Genomic DNA, 22,244 nt, shown 5'->3' with positions numbered 1-22,244 from the left:
GTGCCTGTAATCCGACCTACTTGGGAGGCTGAGGTGGGAGAATTGCTTGAACCCGGGAGGCGGATGTTGCAGCGAGCCAAGATCACGAACCCTTAAACTCCAGCCTGGGCAGCAAGAGTGACGCTCCGTCTCAAAAAAAAAAAAAATAATAATAATAATAAAATCCCAGATGACTAAAGAGCTAAAATTTTTATGTATATTTTTAAAGGAAGCAAATATTTATTTTTAATGTAGGAGACTATTTTACTTATTTATGAGTTAGGTTCTCACTTTGTCACCCAGGCTGGAGTGCAGTGGCCCAATCATAGCTTACTGCAGCCCCTAACTCCTAGGCTCAAGTGATCCTCCTGCCTCGGCCTCCTGAGTAGCTGGGACTACAGGTGCATACCACCACGCCTGGCCAATTCTTAAGATTTTTTTGTAGAGATGCGGGTCTCACTGTGTTGCCCAGGCTGGTCTCGAACTCTTGGCTTCAAGTAATCCTCCTGCCTGTCTTGGCCTCCCAAAGCACTGAGATTACACCTATTGCAGCAAGCCTCTTTTTTTTAAAAATAATTTTGAGATAGAGAACAAGACACAAAATCCAGAAACTATAAAAAATGATGCATAGATTTGACTGTATGAAAACTTTTAACTTTAGTCAAACAAAAGACTAAAAATAAAGGCAAATGAGAGATGGAGAGAATATATTTGCAATATCTATAAGAGACTAAGTAAGTTAGTATTTAGAATATAAAGAGTTCTTTGAATCCATAATAAAAATAGAAGCAATAGAAAATTAGGCCAAGAATGTGAAAAGGCAGTGGCCAATAAACACATGAAAACATATCCAATCCACTAGTAATTAAGGAAATGAAAATTCAAACAATAAGATATTATTTCCATTCTTTTTAAATACTGTTAATCTGTGTTGGCAGGATTCCCTGTGGAGGGAGACAGGTATCTCTTTTGGATAACATTTTGGTAACAAACAACAAAATCTTAAATGTGCATGTGCTTTCACTCAGTAATTTCACTTCTAGGAATCTATCCAAAATATTCGTACAGAGACCAGACACAGTGGCTCACACCTGTAATCCCAACACTTTGGGTGGCCGAGGCGGGCGGATCACGAGGTCAGGAGATCGAGACCATCCTGGCCAACACGGTGAAACCCCATCTCTACTACAAATACAAAAAAAATTAGCCGGGCGTGGTGGTGCATGCCTGTAGTCCCAGCTACATGGGAGGCTGAGGCAGGAGAATGGTGTGAACCCGGCAGGCAGAGCTTGCAGTGAGCGGAGCTTGTGACACTGCACTCCAGCCTGGGCGACTGAGAGAGACTCCATCTCAAAAGAAAAAAGAAAAAAAGAAATATTCATACAGATACAAAGAAGTATGTCTAATTCTTTGCAGGGTTGTTTGTATTAATGAAAAACTGGAGATATGCTAAATGCCCACCAATAAAAAATTAAGTAGGTCATTCTCAACCAGAGGCAATTTTGCCCCCCAGGGGACCTACAGCAATGGCTGGAGACATTTTTGGTTGTTGCAAGTGGGCAGTGGGTAAAGGCTGGCATCTCGTAGGTAAAGGCCAGGATGCTGTGATAAGACCACTATAGGACAGCCACCTACAACAAAGAATTATCCAGCCCCGAATGTCAGTAATGCCAAGGTTGAGGAACCCTGGGTTAAATAAAGCCACTGCCATACTGGGGAATACTATATAGCCAATGAAAAGAAAAAGGTAAAATTGTATTTGTATGACATTAAAGATCTCTAAGATGTATCATTTTAAAACTGCTTTTTTGAAACTTAATATGTGATTCTTACAATGTGAGAAAACAAAACAAGTGGATTTTAAAACTACTAAATATCACTTCCCCTCCCCAGAGGCAAGTGCTGTTACCAGCTTCTTATGTGTCCTTCCAGAATTATCCCCAACATGGACAAACATAGAATCTGGTTTTCGGTATGCTGCAAACAGGTGACTCTGCTGTGCGGTTACATTCAGAAACCAGTGGTGCATCATTGAGCTGCCCAAGGCCTGGAGCTCAGGACCCCAGACATATTTCCTAGATTATTCTCCATCCCTTGGGTTTCTATGGCATTTTCATTTGTAGATACAAAACAAAACTATGTGCTGGGGGGAATAGGAGCACGGACCAGACTCTGGAGCAAGATTCTGATGTTGGCGAGTGAGACACAACCTAGAGGAATCCGAGGGGCAGGTTTCTCAGCCAGTGGGTGTCAATGAGACTGCACAAAGGCTATTAGATGATGATGACTTTAACAGGGAGGCACGGGTGAATCTCCTTACACTCAGTGCAAAATTCAGCCAAAGTTGGGAGCATACCACATTCCTCTTCCTGTCTGCCACTGCCAAGCAGTCATTTATGGGCCCGCTAGCATTTACAAATGCGGGTTCCAGGCACTGCATCCTCATCTGCATCTCTGACTTTCTGAACAAGCCTGGCTTTCATCTCCTGGGGATTTCCTGGAAAGCCTCTTAGAGTTGGGTCTGAGACTTTTGATGTTAGCTTTCATCAGTTACTTCTCCTCCTCCTGCCTCCTCTCACTGAAGTATCATTCCAAGGTCAGATGCAGGGACAGTGGGGTTGGGTGACCTACCAGCATCCAGCCCAGGGCTTCCAAAATGAAAGGTGTCTGGTGCCATCTTTAGCCAGACACAGGCACACTCAGTGGACCAGACCTGGCAGAGGCACGAGGGCTCAAGTCTGCTGAGGAAATGTTCCCAAGCATGGGTGGCAGGAGACAGGGTCCTGAGACCACCAGACACCTCCCCAGCCCAACTCAGAAGCAGGTGTCTCTTGAAAACCGCCTCGAGTTTTCTCTAGAGATTTTTCATCGTAGACCTCAAAATCTTATTTCTTTCTGGAAGGATGCTCAGCCAGGCTGAGAACCTGGGCAAACTTTCTGGCACCTGGCTGGCTGCGGGTGTACACTCAAGCTGCAACCAGACTAGTTTGGTTCCAGAGTCCTCAGGGGACCATCACTTTTCTCAGATCATGTCAGCTTCCTTCATCTCTTGTGAAATTTAAACCCTCTGCTCCTTCCAAAAAATCATGTCTTCTTTCTAGTAAGAATTCTGACAGAATGGAGTCAGAAAGGACACACGTTCCAGGGAATGATGTTTCTTATCTGGAATTCTAATTCCAGTGACTCTGTGGTATCATGGCTGGTCTGTGGGACCCTTGCTTTGAGTTGAGGGCTCTTGCAGTGTTACTTTTAAACCCCTGGACATGGCTGGGCACCATGGCTCACACCTGTAATCCCAGCACTTTGGGAGGCTGACTTGAGGTCAGGAGTTCGAGACCAGCCTGACCAATATGGTGAAACCCTGTCTCTACTAAAAATACAAAAATTAGCCGGCCGTGGTGGTGAATACCTGTAGTCCCAGCTACTCAGGAAGCTGAGGCAGGAGAATCGCTTGAACCCGGGAGGCAGAGGTTGCAGTAAGTGGAGATAGCGCCACTGCACTCCAGCCTGGGTGATAGAGCGAGACTCTGTCTCAAAAGAAAAAAATAGGCCGGGCGCGGTGGCTTACGCCTGTACTCTCGACACTTTGGGAGGCCAAGGCATGCAGATCACAAGGTCAGGAGATCGAGACCCTCCTGGCCAACACGGTGAAACCCTGTCTCTACTAAAAATACAAAAATTAGCTGGGCATGGTGGCGCATGCATGTAATCCCAGCTACTCGTGAGGCTGAGGTAGGAGAATCCCTTGAACCAGGGAGTTGGAGGTTGCAGTGAGCCGAGATGTTACCACTGCACTCCTGCCTAGCGACAGAGTGAGACTCCATCTCAAAAAAATAAAATAAATAAAATAAACCCCTGGACGTTTATGTTAGATATTTTATTTTTATGGCAGTTCAATATAAAAGAACAAACCGTTATGAGAGGAGCTAGAAGGCACCTTCAGAGGCAAGTGAACCCTTTGGACAGCATCACTTTGAAGTTACTCTACACAGAAACATCTGTCTTCCGGGAACCTCCCAGCTGCTTCACACTGTCCTGAAGTCAGAACCCCTACCTCCAGTCCTCTCTGAATTCAGGCGTGTTTGTTCATTTGCTTTTCTAACTGGGAACACGAAGACACCTGAGAGGGTTGGAGCTGGTGGGAGGAGGGCAGGGATAAACACCCCAGCGCCTTTTCCCCACTATTGTCTTGTTCTTTCTTCTACTTCACCTTTGCTTTTTTTTTTAACTTGTATATTAAGTTCAGGGGTACGTGTGTAGGTTTCTTATATGGTAAACTCGTGTCATGGGAGGGGGTTGTTGTACAGATTATTTTGTCACCCAGGAATTAAGCTTCTAAATAATTCAGGGGGCCCCAGCATTTGCAGAAGTTACCTACTGGCTTTAGAAGAATTTCTGAATAGTTTGATGTCAGTCAAATCTTTTTTTTTTTTTTTAACTTAATGTGCTGGCTAAGATGCTGGCTATTTAAAGTTGGAATGAATGAATCCCTGGGCAAAAAGGAAGCTTTTAGGAGCACGCATAAGCACACACCATACTTGTCTAAATTAGATTTTCTAAAATTGGGCTTTCCTAAAGAAAGTCATATGGTAGACGGCCATAGGCCAAGTGAACCGAATTCAGAAAGTGTTATTTCATGAGCAAGTTTCCCAGAAAGGTTTGAGATGTTTCTGACAGAGCAGGAATGCACTTCCTACTACACAGTACTCAGCCCCGGAAGCTCAGAGCAGGAAGACCTGCACTGGCCCCTTTTGTTGGCTGGGAAACTTCCACATGCCTGTGTCACCATGAAAAAGAGCTAACTTTGTCTTCAACGAAGAGTTGGAAAACTATTTTAATCTCTGCATTAAACTAGATGCAAAATTGCCTCTCTACCTAGGAATCACGCTGCATAATCCCACATTATCTGCATTTTCAGTCATGCCTTGAATAATGATACTTGAGTTCATGAGGAGGTCAGTGTGGGGCTGGGAAGACCCCTAGACTTCCCCGTGTAGATGTGGCCTGGAAGTAAGACTAATGTAGCAGCAAAGCCCTGGCGACCATGCACACTCCTGAGTAAGGCAGAGGTGTGAATCGTTATATCACCATGGCTGGCTAGCTTCAGAGGAACCAAAAAAATGAAAACACTTGCGTTGCTCATTAGCAAAGGGAAATACACAAATGTTGAGGGACTCTTCGTGTCACAGCCACACTCTTCTGTTTCGATCTGGTAAGCAGAGCTCTCTCCATACCCGCTTCAAGCTTCCAGCTGAGAGTTCTCTTTTAGCTGTTGTACCTATTGCTGAGGATCTTGATAGTGGGCTAGCAACAAGGGGCTTTAGAAAATAAGAGCATTTCAGCATCAACTGTTTTAACTGGAGTTAGATCCATTTTGTGATTTGATTTGATTTTTATTTTTTTAGAGACAGACTCTCACTCTGTCTTGCAGGCTGGAGTGCAGCGACGTGATAATAGCTCACCTCGACCTCCTAGACTCAATTGATCCTCCCACCTCAGCCTCCCAAGTAGCTGAGACCACAGGTGTATGCCACCACGCCCAGCTAGTTTTTGTATGTTTTGTAGAGACAGGGTCTTGCTTATTGCCCAGGCTGGTCTCAAACTCCTGGCTTCAGGTGATCCACCTGCCTCGGCCTCCCAAAGTGCTGGGATTGCAGGCGTGCACCAGGCCCCATTTTGTGATTTAATCCTCATTGTAGACTGACATTTTCTATAGCAGAATTTTTCAACAGTAGTACTGTAGTTGAGGGGCCACATTTGGGGCTGGAGATGGGTAATTCTTTACTATGGGAGCTCTCCTATTTATTGCAGGGTGTTTAGCAGCACCCTGGGCCTCTACCCACTAAATGCCAGTAGCAACCCCCATCCCCACAAATTGTGTAAACCAAAAATACATCCACACATTGCCAAATGTCCCATGGGACACAAAATCGCACATCCAGACACTAACACCCCGCCCCCAAACACACACACACACACTTTAAGAATCACTGCTCTAGCCAGGCATGGTGGCTCACACCTGTAATCACAGCACTTTGGGGAGCTGGGGCAGGCAGATCACTTGAGTTCAGGAGTTTAAGACCAGTCTTGCCAACATGGTGGAACCCCGTCTCTACTAAAAATGCAAAAATTAGCTGGGCATGGTGGTGCATACCTGTAGTCCCAGCTGGAGGCTGAGGCAAGAGAATCCCTTGAACCTCGTAGGCAGAGGTTGCAGTAAGCCAAGATCATGCTACTGCACTCCAGCCTGGGCAACAGAGCGAGACTGCATCTCAAAAAAAAAAAAAAAAAGGAATCACTCCTCCATAGGAAAGAGGCAGTGTATAAAATAATCTTTTTCCTAAATTGGTTGTGCATTTTAAATAGATTCCTGGCTGGAAACAATGGCTTACGTCCATAATCCCAGCACTTTGGGAGGCCAAGGCGGGGGGATTGCTTGAGCTCAGGAGTTTGAGACCAGCCTGGGCCACATGGCAGAACCCCGTCTCTACTACAAATACGAAAATTAGCCAGGCATGATGGCACACACCTGTAATCCTAGCTACTTGAGAAGCTAAGGTGGGAGGATGGCTTGAGCCCAGGAGGCAGAGGTCGCAGTGAGCCGAGATGGTTCATTGCACTCCAGCCGGGGGGACAGAGCCAGACTCTATCTCAAAAAACAAAAACTAAATAACTAAATAAATAGATTCTAAGATTTTACACACTTTGAACCCCGTGTGTTACTGGTTTGTTCCCTATATGGAGTAGACAGGTTTTCTCTTTGGCCTTCACAGAAGCTCAGACTGTTACTCATTCTACTCTCTTGTACTCATGCATTGCTAATAATATTCATCTGGTTATTAATTCAGTAGCAGGCCGTTAAGCATGTTCACTCGTGCTGTGATATTTCTTTTTTTTTTTTTTTTTTGAGACGGAGTCTCGCTCTGTCGCCCAGGCTGGAGTGCAGTGGCGCGATCTCAGCTCACTGCAAGCTCCGCCTCCCGGGTTCACGCCATTCTCCTGCCTCAGCCTCTCCGAGTAGCTGGGACTACAGGCGCCCGCCACCACGCCCGGCTAATTTTTTTTGTATTTTTAGTAGAGACGGGGTTTCACCGTAGTCTCGATCTCCTGACCTCGTGATCCACCCGCCTCGTCCTCCCAAAGTGCTGGGATTACAAGCGTAAGCCACCGCACCCGGCCGTGCTGTGATATTTCTTAGTGAGTTCTCACCACATGCCCTGATGGTGAGCAGCCTCACCTCTTAAACAGGATTCCCGCACAGTTGAGAACCCATCCACCTTTCTTGGCTTGTTATGATCAGAGCTTACACTTTTGGGAGGTAGAACTGCATCTGACATGGAGGAACATGGTCCTTAGAGTCAGACAGACCTGGATTCAAATCCCACTTCTCCTACTTACAAGCCAGATAGCCTTGGGCTGATGATTGAACCTGCATGCCTCAGTTTCCCCTTATGAACATGGGGATGATTTTGTCTACTTGGCAGGGTTCTGCCTGGCCTTAGCGAGATCACGTATGTCAGACATCAGTAAATGGTAACTTGTTATCTGTCAGTTGATAGCTGTAAGGTATGAATTGCCATCTTGTAGGTCAAAAACCATCAAATATTTATTGGCAACTTCATACAATTGGGCCTAATATATAAACCCCAGGTCACCATCACGCTGTCTTCTTTGCTCTGTGGATATCCAGCAGATGAAAGGGATGGTTCTGCTTTGTTATTTTCTTGTTTTCCTGCTTCTTCTGAGGGGGCTTCCTGCCGGCACAATCTAACAAACTTCAGAGAGGACAAAGTCAGTCTCTGCTGTCATCAGTGTTCACAGACAGTAGTTTCAAAGTGTGTACCACATGAAGTTGCAGTCTTCCAACCTTCCAGCCAGTGTGTATGGAAATAACCTGAATTGCATTAATAGCAGTTCTTCAATGTGGGCCTGCTGGGGGATGCTTGGTTGTTTTCCGTTGTTTGTTCCCTGGGTGCCTGTCTTGGGCAAGCATTTCTCTGATGTCTCTGTTTATGTGGCAGGTTACCCTGCTGATTGCCTTCATCTGCGTGCGGAGCTCCCTGTGGACCGACTACAGCGCCTACAGCTACTTTGAAGTGGTCACCATTTGCGACTTGATAATGATCCTCGCCTTTTACCTGGTCCACCTCTTCCGCTTCTACCGCGTGCTCACCTGTATCAGCTGGCCCCTATCGGTAAGAGAGTGGCTTGGCCCTGTCCTCCGCATGCACAAGTCGGGATGTTAGCTGGAGTACTGAGACCTGACAGAGTTTTTCCCGTCTGCCCATCTCACCTCTTTAACCATTCTTTGCTGCCTCTGCCCTGAATTTCCTATTATTTGGTGGACATCTCTGCTTGATGTCCTGCTGGTTTTTAAAACTCACTTTCCAGCTACAAGAAGGCTGTGGCTATTGCCCCATGCTTATTTTCTCAAGCAACAGAGAATGGCTGCGTGTGTATGAGTTGGGAAAAGGAACACAGAAGAAAATTGTAGGTGAAGATGATGGGTATTGATACTGTTGTGAGGATTGAATGATAGGATTTTCTGGCTAAAAGGGACTAGTGGGGGCTGAGGAGACAGTCAGAAGTTGTCAGACTTTTTCTTCCCACTGTATTATTTTTTAAAGCTTCATTGAGATGCAGTTCATATGCCATATCGTTCACTCAATTCAAGGGTACAATTCAATGGAGTTTAGTGTATTTCTAGAGTTGTCCAACCATTACTACAGTCAACTTGAGAACATTTTCATCATTTCAGAAAGAAATTCCATACCTTTTAGCTGTCACCTCCCTACCACTCATCCATCCAGTCCTAAGCAATCACTAATCTTCTGTCTCTAAAATTTTTCTACTCTGAACATTTCATGTAAATGGAATTGTATATGTGGTCTTTTGTAACTGGCATCTTTTACTTAGCTGAATGTTTTCATGGTTCATCCATGTTGTAGCATGTATCAGTATTTCATTCCTTTTTTTCTTTTTAGAGACAGGGTCTCACTCTGTCACCCAGGCTAGAGTGCAGTGACGTGATCGCAACTCACATGGCCTCAACCTCCCAGGTTCAGGTGATCTTCCCACCTCAGCCTCCCGAGTAGCTGGGACTACAGGTGCATGCCACCACACCTGGTTAATTTTTGTGTTTTTTTACAGAGATGAGGTTTCACTGTGTTGCCCAGGCTGGTCTCAAACTCCTGGCCTTAAGCAATCCTCCCACCTTGGCCTCCCAAAGTGCTGGGATTACAGGCATTACCCAACATGCCAGCATTTTTTTTTTTTTTTTTGTGATGGGGTCTCGCTCTGTCATCCAGGCTGGAGTGCAGTGGCGCAATCTTGGCTCACTGCAAGCTCCGCCTCCCGGGTTCACGCCATTCTCCTGCCTCAGCCTCTCCAAGTAGCTGGGACTGCAGGCGCCCACCACTACGCCCGGCTAATTTTTTTTTTTTTTTTTTTTTGTATTTTTAGTAGAGACGGGGTTTCACCGTGGTCTCAGTCTCCTGACCTCGTGATCCGCCCGCCTCGGCCTCCCAAAGTGCTGGGATTACAAGCGTGAGCCACCGCGCCCGGCCTACCATGCCAGCCTTTTTATAACCAAATATTATTCCATTGTATGGATAGACCAGACTGCATTTTGTTTTTCATTCATCTTCAGTGGACCTTTGGGTTGTTTTTACCTTTTGGCTATTATGAATAATGCTGCTATGAGCATTCATATACAAGTTTTTCGTGTGGACATATTTTCATTTTTCTCTGGTATATATCTAGGAGGGGAATTACTGAGTCATATGGTCACTTTGTGTTTAATTGTTTGAGGAACTGCCAGACTGTATGCCAAAGTGGCTCACTATTTTACATTCCCACCAGGAGTGTATGAAGGTTCCAGTTTCACAACATCTTTGCCAACACTTACTATCTGACTTTCTGATTCCAGCCATTCTAGTGAGTGTAAAGTGTTATTTCCTGTGGTTTTGATTTTCATTTCTCCAGTGACTAATGATGTTAATCATCTTTTCATGTGCTTTTGGCCATTTGTATATTTTCTTTGAAGAAATGTCTATTCGAGTCCTTTGCCTATTTTTTAATTAGGTTATTTGTCTTTTCATTATTGAGTTGTGAGAATTCTTTCTATAGATAAAAGTCCCTTATCAGCTATATGACTTGAAAATATTTTCTCCCATTCTGTTGTTTTTCACTTTTTTGATGGTGTCCTTTAAAGCACAAGTTTTTAATTTTGATAAATTTAGTTTATTTTTTTTCTTTTTTAGCTCATGCTTTTCTTATATATAAGAAGCCATTGCCAAATTCAGATTGTGAAAATTTACTTCTATGTTTTCTTCTAAGAGTTTTATAGTTTTAGTTCATACATTTAGGTATGTGATCCATTTTGAGTTAATCTTTTTTGCATAGGGTGTGAGGTAAGGGTTCAATTTCATTCTATTGCATGTAGATATCCAATTATCCCAGCATCGTATGTTGAAAAGACTATTCTTTCCCCCATTGAATGGTATTGGCACCTTTGTTGAAATCAGTTGACCATTAAATGCATGGATTTAGTTCTGGACTCTCAGTTCTATTCCATTGATCTATGTGTCTATCTTTATGTCATTATCACACTATTTTGATTACTGTAGCCTTGTAGTAAGTTATAAAACTAGCAAATATGCAGCCTCCCAATTATTCTTCTTTTTTAGGATTGATTTGGATCGTTACAATTCCATATGAATTTTAGAATCGAGTTTTCAATTTCTACAAAAATCAGCTGGGATTACAATAGGAATTATGTTGAATCCATAGATCAATTTGGAGAATATTTCTATCCTAATAATATTAAGTCTTATGCTCCATGAACATGGGAAGTTTTTCCATTTTTTTAGATAATCTTTTATTTCTTTCAATGTTTTGTAGTTTTCAGAGTAAAAGTGTTTTTTGTTTGTTGTTTTGTTTGAAACAGGCTCTTGCTCTGTTACCCAGGCTGGAGTGCAGTGGCAAGATCATAGCTCCCTGCATCCTCAAACTCCTGGGCTCAAGCAATCCTCTTGCCTCAGCCTCCCAAAATGCTGGGACTACTGGCATGAGCCCACTGTGCCTGGCCTGAACTTTTTAAATTAAATTTGTGTCTGAGCATTTTATTCTTTTTGATGCTATTTTAAATCGATTTTTTCCTTAATTTTATTTCCAGATTGTTCATTGCAAGTACATAGGAATCCAATTACTTTTTGTATATTGATTTGTGTCCTCAACTGTGCTGAACTACTTAGTAGTTCTAATATATTTTTCTAAATAATATTTTTAGTGGATTCCATAGGATATTCTATAAACAAGATCTGCAAATAGAGATATTTTTACTTCTTTCTTTATAATCTGGATGCCATTTATTTCATTGTCTTGCCTTATTGCAAGAAATTAGTTGACTAAATTAGACAAATATTGAATAGAAATGGCAGAGCAGCCATCATTATCTTTTTCCTGATGTTAGGAGGAAAGCATTCCTTCTTTCATCATTAAATATAACATTGGGTGTGAGTGTTTTGTAGAAGCCCTTTATCAAGTTGAAGAAGTTCCCTTCTAGCACTACTTTGTTGAGTGTTTTTATCATAAAAGAGTATTAGATTTTGTCAAATGCTTTTTCCATATCTACTAAGGTGATGAGTTTTTCTCCCATTGTTAGTATGGTGTCTTACATTGTTTTTTGTTTTGTTTTTTTAGACAGGATCTTGGTCTGTCATCCAGGCTGGAGTGCAGTGGTATAATTATGGCTCATTGCAGCCTTTATTTCTCAGGCTCAAGCGATCCTCCCACCTCAGCCTCCTGAGTAGCTGGGACCACAAGTGTGCACCACCATGCCTGGCTAATTTTTGTTTGTTTGTTTTTGGTAGAGATAAGGTCTCCCTATATTGCTTAGGCTGGCCTTGAACTCTTGGGCTCAAGAGATCCTCCTTCCTCGGCCTCCAAAAGTGTGGCGATTACAGGCATGAGCCCCCACACCTGGCCTGGTTTGTTTGTATATGTTGGACCAACCTTGCATTCCTGGGGTAAATTCGATTTGGCCATAATGTATAACCCATTTTATATGCTGGTATATTCAGTTTGCTAATATTTTGTTGAGGACTTTTTGCATCTGTATTTAAAAGAGATATTGGTCTGTAGTTCTCTTTTTTTCCGATGTCCATCTAGTTCTGGTATCAAGGTAATACTGGCCTCACAGAATAATTTAGGAAATATTCCCTCCTTTTTTATCTTTTGACAGAGTTTGTGCAGAATTGGTATTAATTATTCCTTAACTATTTAGTAGAATTTAGCAGTGACGCCATCTGGGTCTGGGCTTTTCTTGTGGGTAATTTTTTTTTATTGTTAATTCAAACTCTAATTTTACCATCTTTTTAGATTGTGTCATTTATTCTGGAGTCAATTTTATTAGTATATATGTCTAGGAATTTGTCCATTTCATCTAAGTCATTGAATTTATTGGCATGCAATTGTTTATTGTATTTCTTACATCCTTTTTATTTCTGTAAGTGCAGTAGTAATGTTTCCTCTTTCATTTGCATCTTCTCTCTCTCTCTCTCTCTTTGATCAATCTAGCTGAAGATTTGTCAATCTTGTTGATCTTTTCAAGAACCAGTTTTTGGTTTCATTGATTTTTTTATTGTTTTCCTATTATCTTAATAAATTTTGCTTTAATCTTTATTATTTTCTTTCCTCTGCTTGCCTTAGGTTTAGTTTGATCTTCTTTTCCTAGTGTCTTAATGTATAATATAGTTTGGATATCTGTCCTCTCCAAATCTCATGTTAAAATTTGATGCCCAGTGTTGGAGGTGGGACCTAGTGAGAGGTGTTTGGATCATGGGGGCAGATCTCTTATGAATGACTTGGTGCTGTTCTAGTGGTAATAAGTGAGTTCTTACTCTGTTAGTTCCCATGAGAACTGATTATTAAAGAGAGGCTGGCACCTTCCCCCGCTCTGTCTTGCTTCCTTCCTCCTGCTGTATGATGCCTGCTCACCTTCACCTTTGCTTTAGGAAGTAGAAGCTCCCTGAAGCCCTCACCAGAAGCAGATACAGGTGCCATGTTTCTTGTACAGCCTACAGAACTATGAGGCAAATAAACCTCTTTTCTTTATTTATTGCCCAGCCTTGGGTATTCCTTTATTAAAACAATGCAAAACAGACTAAGATGATGTGGAAGGCCGTCATCTAATTTGAGACCTTCCTTCTCCTTTAATATTGGCATTTACAGCTATAAATCTCCCCCAATAACTGTTTTACATGTATTCCATAATTTTGGTATATTGTGTCTTCATTTTCATTCATCTCCAGGTATTTTCTAATTTATGTTATGATTTTTTTTCTTTGATCCATTCATTATTTAGGAATATGTTGTTTAATCTCTATATATTTCCCTGATTTCCCTCTGCTTGATTTCTAATTTGATTCCATTGTGTTCAGAGAACATACTTTGTAGTCCTTCTACCTTTATTGAAGTTTGTTTTATGGTCTGATATATGGCCTATCCTGGACAATGTTCTGTGTACATCTGAGAAGAATGTACTTTTATACATTGTATATTTGTATATTATACTTTTGTTGGATGGAGTTCTTATAGAGGATTTTTAGGTCTAATCATTTTATGGTGTTGTTTGAATCTTCTATTTCCTTGTTGACCTTCTACCTGGTTGTTCTATACATTGCTGAAAATAGGGATATTGAATTCTCCAACTATTATTTTTGAATTGTCTGTTTTTCTCCTTCATTTTTTTCATTTCATCACTGCATGCATTTTGGGTCTTTTATTAGGTGCATATATGTTTATAATTGTTATATCTTATGGATTCAGCTTTTCATTGTTATAAAATGTCCTTCTTTATTTCTAGTAACTTTTTTTTGTGTTCGATTCTATTTTGTCTGATGCAGTGTAGACACCCTGGCTTTCTTTTGGTTGTTGTTTGCATGCCATATCCTTATCTTTGAATATAAAGTCTGTCTCCCATAGACAGCACATACTGTAGCTATTTCTTGTTTTGCTTTGGTTTTTTAATCCAATCTGACCACCTCTGCATCTTGATTAGATTGTTTAATTGTTCACACTTAACATTATTACCCACTGTTATTTTGAGAGAAATTTCTTTTGTGTTTCTAAGTTCTAAGGCCCCTTTCAAAGTTATGGCATTTTTTCTGCTTCTTTTGAGAACAAATTCCTCTGGGGCTTACCTGATGCAGATACTGAACAAGCAAAGGAGAGAACAAAAGCTCAGGGACAAGCACAAGAGTGGGCTGCATGGGGAGTGAAAGTTGGAAGGCCAGACTCAGCCACACATTTTCGGCTGAGATACTATTTAGGTACTTCTGGTTAGGATTCTCTCAAGTTGTTTTTCTCTGCCCCATGTCATCCTCCTCTGTCTTAATAGTTGAGAATGGTGGAGGTGGGGAACTTGCAGTTACTCATCTGCTCTTTAGTTAAAATCTCTGTGATCTATCTTGTGATATTCCTTTCTAGCCACTAAGGGAGAAACCAGGGTCTTTGATTTTACATAGCTTTGAGAGGAGCTACAGCTTTAAATTGGAATGCTTTTCCAAAATTTAATAGCTGCCTGCCCTAAGGGACAGAACTTCATCAAGGAATGATTTCTAAATTCTCATTGAAGACAACTGAAAATGGATGCACCCTGGATTCAGAGCAAGCACTGGAAGTGGCCCCCAGCCTCAGTTCTTCTCTGATCTGATGTTTAATGGAGAAGAGAAAGGGTGAGATGGAAGCTTTCCCTCGCCACTGAAAGGCCCGTCTCATCCAGGGCCTGCAAGGTTGCTGATTAATCATGATGAGTGAGTGGGGTGGAAATGCACGGCCCATGGGCCAAGGTGAGAAGCAAAGGTGGAACCAGTCCTGCCAGTGGATTCATTGGCAGAGCTTGGCCAGGAGGGCACTCTTCTGGAGAAAAGAGAAGAGGGAATGACAGGAAAAAAAAAAAGGCAGGAAGCTCAGGAGTGAAAAAGCCAGCTGCCACCACACATCCTCAGGCACTTCACAGAAGTGCCACTGACCTCATTGTAGAGTCTGAGTCTGATGGGCCCCTGGGAATGAATACCTCTCAAGTCCACATTTGGGGCCATTCACAGAGTGGGCAGACACTCCAGTCAGTCACACAAGACCAGCACATTGTTAGCCCAGAACTTTCTCTGAAGCAGAAGAGAAAGTCAAGTAACTCTTTAACTTTGCTATCACTTTGCTTCTCCAAGCTGGAGCTTTGTTTAAACTCTCCAACCCGGAAGTTGCAAGAAGCTCGTTTGCTTTTTAGTAGCTTTAGCCAGAGGTTAAGGCACTGTCCACAGATTGCTCTCAGGCGTAGGGGAGTCCTTAGTGGCTATCTCTGCTCACACCAGAAGCTTCCTTTCTCTCTGTCCTCTTCCCTTCCTGCCTGCCCGGCATCACTTCTGTCTTGCGTGGCCGCTTCCTGGTCAGCCCCCATGTTGGCTGCCTGCGAGCGGCACTGCTCATCCCATCTGTGTGTTGCAAGGGAGAAGAGGAAGCATCACTCTCTCCCTTTCTTTTCATCTCTTCTGATGCCCAGTTGCTCTTCCCGGACCAGAAATGGACCGACCTACCCACTTATTTGCTTTGTTTCTGCCCCCAGGAACTTCTGCACTATTTAATTGGTACCCTGCTCCTCCTCATCGCCTCCATTGTGGCAGCTTCCAAGAGTTACAACCAGAGCGGACTGGTAGCCGGAGCGGTGAGGATGTTTTGGGGAGCCTTTAGGAATGAATTCTTATTTAAAATGCTCATTTTCTTCCTGATGGGGGAAGAGAAGGGTTTGGTTTCTGGGGCATTCCTTTCATAAAATCAATACCTACCTTGATCCAGCCATCAGCTCTCTCCAAAGAGCCTTAAGCGGAGGCGTACAGTCCCAGAAGGTGGATTGTCAGGGCTGCCAGCAAATTCACAGAGCCCCAGCAGCCCAGGCCTCTCTTACAGCCACTACTGAAATCAAGGGGCCAGGCGAGTTTTAATTCACACACACACTCTCATCGTTTGCTCGTTGGCTGCCTCAGCACTATGCAGAGACAGATTCTGGGGCCTCTTTTGGGCCCAGTGGGAAATGTACTGTGATCAATTAGAGATATATGCCATGAGCCTGAGCTTTGCCATTCCTGATTTTTAACAGTATTCAGGCCAGGAAATAATACTCCTGTATCTTTCAGAGGCAAAAATTGATCCATCTGATAGCCATAAATAGAAGTAGATGGAAATATACAAAAATACAGTCCTGTGAGATATATACATACATATATATGTATATACTTACAGATGTATATACTATTTTTTAAAGATTCATAGATTCCTGTCATCTGATGTCTGATTTAGCTAACTATTTGTAGTTCAGTGGCCTTTGGGACAACACTGATGTGCTTCAGTGATGAGCAGACAAGATTTTAAAAATGAGTTTTAAGAAAAGCTCTCTCAAGCCAGATGTGGTAGCTAGCACGCACCTGTAGTCCCAGGCACTCGGCAGGAATGCTCGTGCCCAGGAGTTCGGTCTGGCCTGGGCAACATACTGAGACCCTGTGTCTTAAAAAAAGAAAAAGAGGGCCAGGCGCGGTGGCTCACGCCTGTAATCCCAGCACTTTGGGAGGCCGAGACGGGCGGATCACGAGGTCAGGAGATCGAGAACATCCTGGCTAACACGGCGAAACCCCGTCTCTACTAAAAATACAAAAAATTAGCCGGGCGTGGTGGCGGGCGCCTGTAGTCCCAGCTACTCGGGAGGTTGAGGCAGGAGAATGGCGTGAACCCAGGAGGCAGAGCTTGCAGTGAGCCGAGATCGCGCCACTGAACTCCAGCCTGGGTGACAGAGCGAGACTCCGTCTCAAAAAAAAAAAGAAAAAGAGAAAAAAAAAGCTCTCTCTGTATGTGACATTCATTGTCTTTCACTTACACATATTACCAAAATTTTCCAGACTTTGGCCTGGGAGTGGGTTGGCTCCTGGAATTCCACTGAGGGATGGAGTCTCTCCTCTGAAGGTCAGCGTGGGGGCAGAAGGTCACTGTAGAGGGTGGCCAAACCTCCCAACACTGATGCTCCACGTGGCCCTCCAACAGCCCACCATCACACCCCTCTGCCCCCTCTCTCTGCTGTCTCTGAAGAGAGGGATGGTTGCCCCCTGAAGCTTAACACCTGCCCAGCTACAGTGCAGGGTGCTGGAAGAGGCACACAGGAGACCTGTGCCCACTGTGTTTCCGGGCCCACTTGAGGAGATTCCCACTGTGTTTGGTAATTCAGGTTGCACATAACTGTTTAGCCCTGGAATCTCTATAGCTAACATTCATCATATGCTGTCTGTGTGCCTAGGACCAAACCTGGGCTATGAGGAAGTTAGAAGAAATTTTTAAAATATGGTCCCTGCTTATAAGAAAGTGGTCATTCTAGCTTAGGAGACAAGACACATGAAACAATTAGCAAACAAGGCATTGTAGTCTAGAATAGCATTCTGTAGTGATATAATAAACTGTTCAATTATGCAGTGCAGACAGTTGGGGACCGGGATGGTATATAACGTGCTAATTGTGCAGAACAGACAATAAGAGGCCAGGACAGGCTCTAATAGGCTAATTATGTGCTGCAGACAATTGGTACAAAAGGAGCCCAGGAAAAGAAACCCGGGGAAGAAGTGGGTGTGGGCTGGTGGGGGCAGCTGTTTATGTAAAGCAGCATCTGGGCTTGAAAAGAAAACCAAACCTTGTTGGAAATCCTACCCTTTAGCTGCCCCTGCGCCATTCTCACCGGACACCAGTGGCGGTGTAGTGAAGTGGAGGCCTTTGTGTGGGTCTGAGAACACCTAGGCACCCGGTACTGCAGAGTGCAGACTCTGGAGCCAGGCTCCCTGGGCTCCCATCCCATATCTGGCCCTTGCTGGCTCTGTGGCCTTTGGCAAAACAGTTGACCGCCTGTACCTCTGTTTCTTTAGCTGTGAAATGGAGGAGCAGGAGTGGGTAATCCTAGTGCCCACCCAGCGCTGAGTTGTGAGGGTTAAAGGAATCAATACACCCAAAGGGCCTTCCTTGCACCCTGGTAGGGATGTAGTAAAGTGGTCACTACGTTTTCACCACTGCAGCTGCCAGTGTTGTTCACAAGCAAGGAAAATGGCTGCAGGCTTCAAAGCCCAGAGATTCCAGAAGCTACTGCCTCTCCCTCGACCATTTGATGAGCCTCCCACAGGCGCTCTTCCTCTCCCAGCACCCGAATCTCATCTACAAGTGAGGGGGCTGGGGTAGGTCAGCCTTCCTCACACTTGAGCGCCGGCTGACCCTGAGAAAGGGAAAGGGTGCTGCCTTGACTTAGTTTAGTCTAATATTGTTTAATATGTACAAACGTAAACCTAGACGTAAAGGCCTCGGCTTCTGGCTCTTATACGGCTATAAATCCAGAATGGGGCCGGGCGCGGTGGCTCAAGCCTGTAATCCCAGCACTATTGGGAGGCCGAGGCGGGCGGATCACGAGGTCAGGAGATCGAGACCATCCTGGCTAACATGATGAAACCCCGTCTCTACTAAAAATACAAAAAAATTAGCCGGGCGCGTTGGCGGGCGCCTGTAGTCCCAGCTACTCGGGAGGCTGAGGCAGGAGAATGGCGTGAACCCGGGAGGCAGAGCTTGCAGTGAGCCGAGATCGCGCCACTGCACTCCAGCCTGGGGGACAGAGAAAGACTCTGTCTCGAAAAAAAAAAAGCCAGAATGGAACAGAAAGTCATTACAAATGAAATGCAAACAACGCCACTACACCACAAATCATGGGAACGTTCAGATTTTTTTAACCGAAATTAAAATTTCATCCTTTTCTTCTCCATTGGTCCAGGATTATCAAAGTCCGCTGGCTTAGCCCCAGCTTGCTTGTAAATGTAAACCCAGACCGGGCACTGAAGCTGCGAAGAGTGAAGACCGAGAGGCCTGGCTGCCAGCCCTGACCTGGCCCAACCTGGGGGACTGGGGCCAGTGGCTGGGCCTCTCACGGCTTCCTCTCTGCACCTGATCCAGGACAAGGTGGTTGGGTTAGATGACTCTCCAAGCTCCTTTTTGGCCAGAGACACGAAGGAAACAAGCCCAGAGATGAGAAGCAGACAGGATTGCCCAAGTAATTGGCCCTATGGCCCGTGAACTTCCTCTCCCCTCTCTCCACTGCAGATCTTTGGTTTCATGGCTACCTTCCTCTGCATGGCAAGCATATGGCTGTCCTATAAGATCTCGTGTGTAACCCAGTCCACAGGTGAGTTCTGGTTATCTGTGCACAGAGGATCTCTCCGGAACAGGGGGACGGCTTGTTCTTGACTTCAGCCATAGGGACGAACCCTGCTGTTGAGAAGGCTGTGTCCCAAGGGGACTTTAGAAGTAGTATTAGAGTACAGGGGCCAGCGAAGGGGAAGATGTGACCCCAGAATCTCCCCTCACATTCCCATCTCCACACATCCACAGATGCCCTAACATTTCAGCCTCAGGTGGCCAAGCTTTTTTCTTTCTTTCTTTCTTTTTCTTTACTTTTCTTTTTTTTTTTTTTTGAGATTGGGTTTTGCCCTGTTGTCCAGGCTGGTGCAGTGGTACGATCAGAGCTCACTGCAGCCTCCACCTCCCAGGCTCAAGTGATCCTCCAACCTCAGCCTCCTGAGTACCTGGGACTACAGGTGTGCACCACCATGCCTAATTTCATTTTTTTTTTTTTTTTTTTTTTTTTTTTTAGAGATGGAGTCTCACCGTGTTGCCCAGGCTGGTCTCAAACTCCTGGACTCAAGCAGTCCTCCCACCTCAGCCTCTGAAAGTGCTGGGATTATAGACATGAACCACCGCACCCAGCCAGCTTTTTCTTAAGTTTCCTAATGACAAAAATATAATGTAGGTTTTTAGAAAATACAGATAAAAAAATATGTTTAATAGAAACCGTCTGAGCCAGGGACAGTGGTGTGTACCCATAGTACCAGCTACTCAGGTGGCTGAGGCAAGAGGATCACCTGAGCCCAGGAGTTTGAGACCAACCTGAGCAACATAGTCAGACTTCGTCTCTTAAAAACAAAAAAAAATTAAGAAAAAGCCATCTGTCATCACACTACCCAGAAGTAGCACTGAATATCTATCCTTGCGATAATTTCTCTCTGCAAATATATATATCTGTTGCTTTTATTAAAAGGATCAAACTTCATGTGCTGTTTCATAATCTGTTTTTTCTCCTACTTAGCCACCGATCAAACATTTTCCCAACATCATTAGGAATTCTTAGCGACTCCGTGGGTTGCAGCATTAAGTCCATCGCATGACTCTGCAGTTTATTTAATTTGCCTCCTATTTGAGGGCATGACTCATGGAATCCTACACTGAGCCCATGTAGTGGAGGATTCCACTAATAAGAATCGTCTAGAACAGGCAGATTCATAGAGACACAAGGTAGACCCATGGCGGCCTGGGGCTGGGGGAGGAGAGGACTCAGGTGTGACTGCTAATAAGGATGAGGCTTCTTTCTGAGGTGATGAAAAGGCTCTAAAATTGTGGTTGCACAGTCCTGTGAATATACTGAAAAACACTTTAGATGGGAGAATTGTATGGTATGTGAATTATTAAAATATCCCAGTAAAGCTGTTTAAGAGAAAAAAGAATGATTTTTAAAAGTAGAGAATATAGGGGGAAAGAGAAGTTAATAGGTGATGTCTAACAGGATAAATCTATAAATATTGGTATAAATCGGTTGTTTAAATTATGGAAGAATCACCAAAAGAAACAGCTAAAGGGCTTAGGGAGGTTGCTGCTGAGGAGTAAGACTGAGGTGGGGGGAGTGCATATGGGAGTCACCTCTACACTACCGAAGTTTTTTTCTTGTTTGGAAATGTATTTTTTAAAAATGGAATAATCTCAGTGAAAGTCGGCATCGGCACTGGGTGGAGGGTGGAGGACACAGGTGCCCCCCCGAGCAGAACTTGGAGTCAAACCTGTGGAGTGTGGCTTGTGGGTGGACCACATCCCTGGCAAGCTGTCCTGACTGCCATTTCCTTCCCAAGATGCAGCCGTCTGATGAGGCCACAACCCCTAGGCCCCTCAGGAGATTTGCAGAGAGGAGGACGTGTACTCCAGGCGAGGCCTCTGGACCTGTGTTCCTGTGCCAAAGTCCTGTCAGGCTGGTGGGCACCAGGAAAGGCCTGCACCCTCTTCCTGCTCTCCCAAGACGCCAGCTCCCCGAGCTCCTGAGCCAGCCGGAAACTCTTCCTCCAGCCTTCCGGGGAGAACATTCCTCCCCTTCTGGGAAAGGAAAGCAGCCTCCAGGGAAATCTGTTTTCTGCCTTCCTGCTTCTAGAATCACCTCAGGTACTGATGAACCCCACTTAGCACAGCTGAAGGGGTTTGTGAATACTCTTGCCTAAATCCCTTCTACTTCACTCCTCAGGGGAGCGAAGCGCCTTAAGAAACAAAGCCCCCTCCTAATTTATCTAGCTTGTCAGTCCGGTCTTAGAGATAACCTCTTTCTTGAAGTGAGGCGTGCCTGTAGAAACACCATGTGGTCAGCCTGTCCCCAAGGAGATCTTGCATCTCCTCTCCATCTCTGCCTTTGTTACCATTGTGCATGTGTTTGTGTGTTTTTTAATAAAATATTGACTCGGCCAGTTGCACAAGGATTTCTTATTGAACCAGATGAAGGCTGTAAAACCTGGCCTGAAACAGTTTCCATTCGAGCTCGTGTCTGGCCCGTGGCCCTCCACCCGTGCTCTGTGTGTGCCCCTTGCTGAACTGCTGGACTTCAGGTTTTCTCTCCATCTTGGGGGATAGTATAGCAGGGCAGAGTTTTAGGTAAACATGTGCAGGTTCTCATTTATATTCACGTCCTCCTCCTGCAACACCAATCTTCTCGTTTTGGAAAGAGCTTTAGAACAAGCTAAGGGTTGTGTTTACACTATGATGATTAATGATCTTGGCCTAAATGCGCTGTTTCCCTGATCTTGAGCTGCTCATTTGGCTAGAAAAAGGAGGGATGGAACAATGTTTGAGCAACCCTGTGTGCAAGGACCTACATTCACAACCACACCTAACAGTGATGGTAGTGACTGCAAGGAGACAGGTTATAGGACCACATTTTTAGAAATGAAATTGGGGCTCCATCCCAAGGCACAGGGCAAGACAGTGAGGAGCTGGGCTCAGGATCTAGGTCTGCCTGACTCCCAGCCCCATCCTTGCCTCTGCTGAGTGTTGCCGGAAATGGAAGCAGCCCCTGTGGGCTTTGAGCTGGAGCTCTGGGGCTACTTTTG

The 22,244-nt window shown here is 44.4% G+C and overlaps 1 protein-coding gene across 4 annotated transcripts in view; it reads left to right on the top strand.

The window, feature by feature from the left end:
* Positions 1-21,608, top strand: part of CMTM7 (CKLF like MARVEL transmembrane domain containing 7) — a 64,411-nt gene extending 42,803 nt beyond the window's left edge. Inside the window, exons 2-5 of one of the 4 annotated variants that reach the window (XM_055284723.2) lie at positions 8,001-8,174; positions 15,605-15,703; positions 19,150-19,231; positions 21,006-21,608. In XM_055284723.2, coding sequence (XP_055140698.1) covers positions 8,001-8,174; positions 15,605-15,703; positions 19,150-19,231; positions 21,006-21,019 — 369 coding nt within the window. In that variant the 3' untranslated portion in view covers positions 21,020-21,608. The other 3 variants (XM_055284726.2, XM_055284725.2, XM_055284724.2) reach the window with 3 other exon arrangements.
* The last annotated feature ends 636 nt before the right edge of the window (positions 21,609-22,244 follow it).

The sequence above is a fragment of the Symphalangus syndactylus genome, chromosome 1 (genome assembly GCF_028878055.3).
Source record: "Symphalangus syndactylus isolate Jambi chromosome 1, NHGRI_mSymSyn1-v2.1_pri, whole genome shotgun sequence".
NCBI classification, from domain to species: Eukaryota; Metazoa; Chordata; class Mammalia; order Primates; family Hylobatidae; genus Symphalangus; species Symphalangus syndactylus.
The sequence above is the reverse complement of the archived record's forward strand: the minus strand, read 5'-3'. Positions and strand labels throughout refer to the sequence as shown.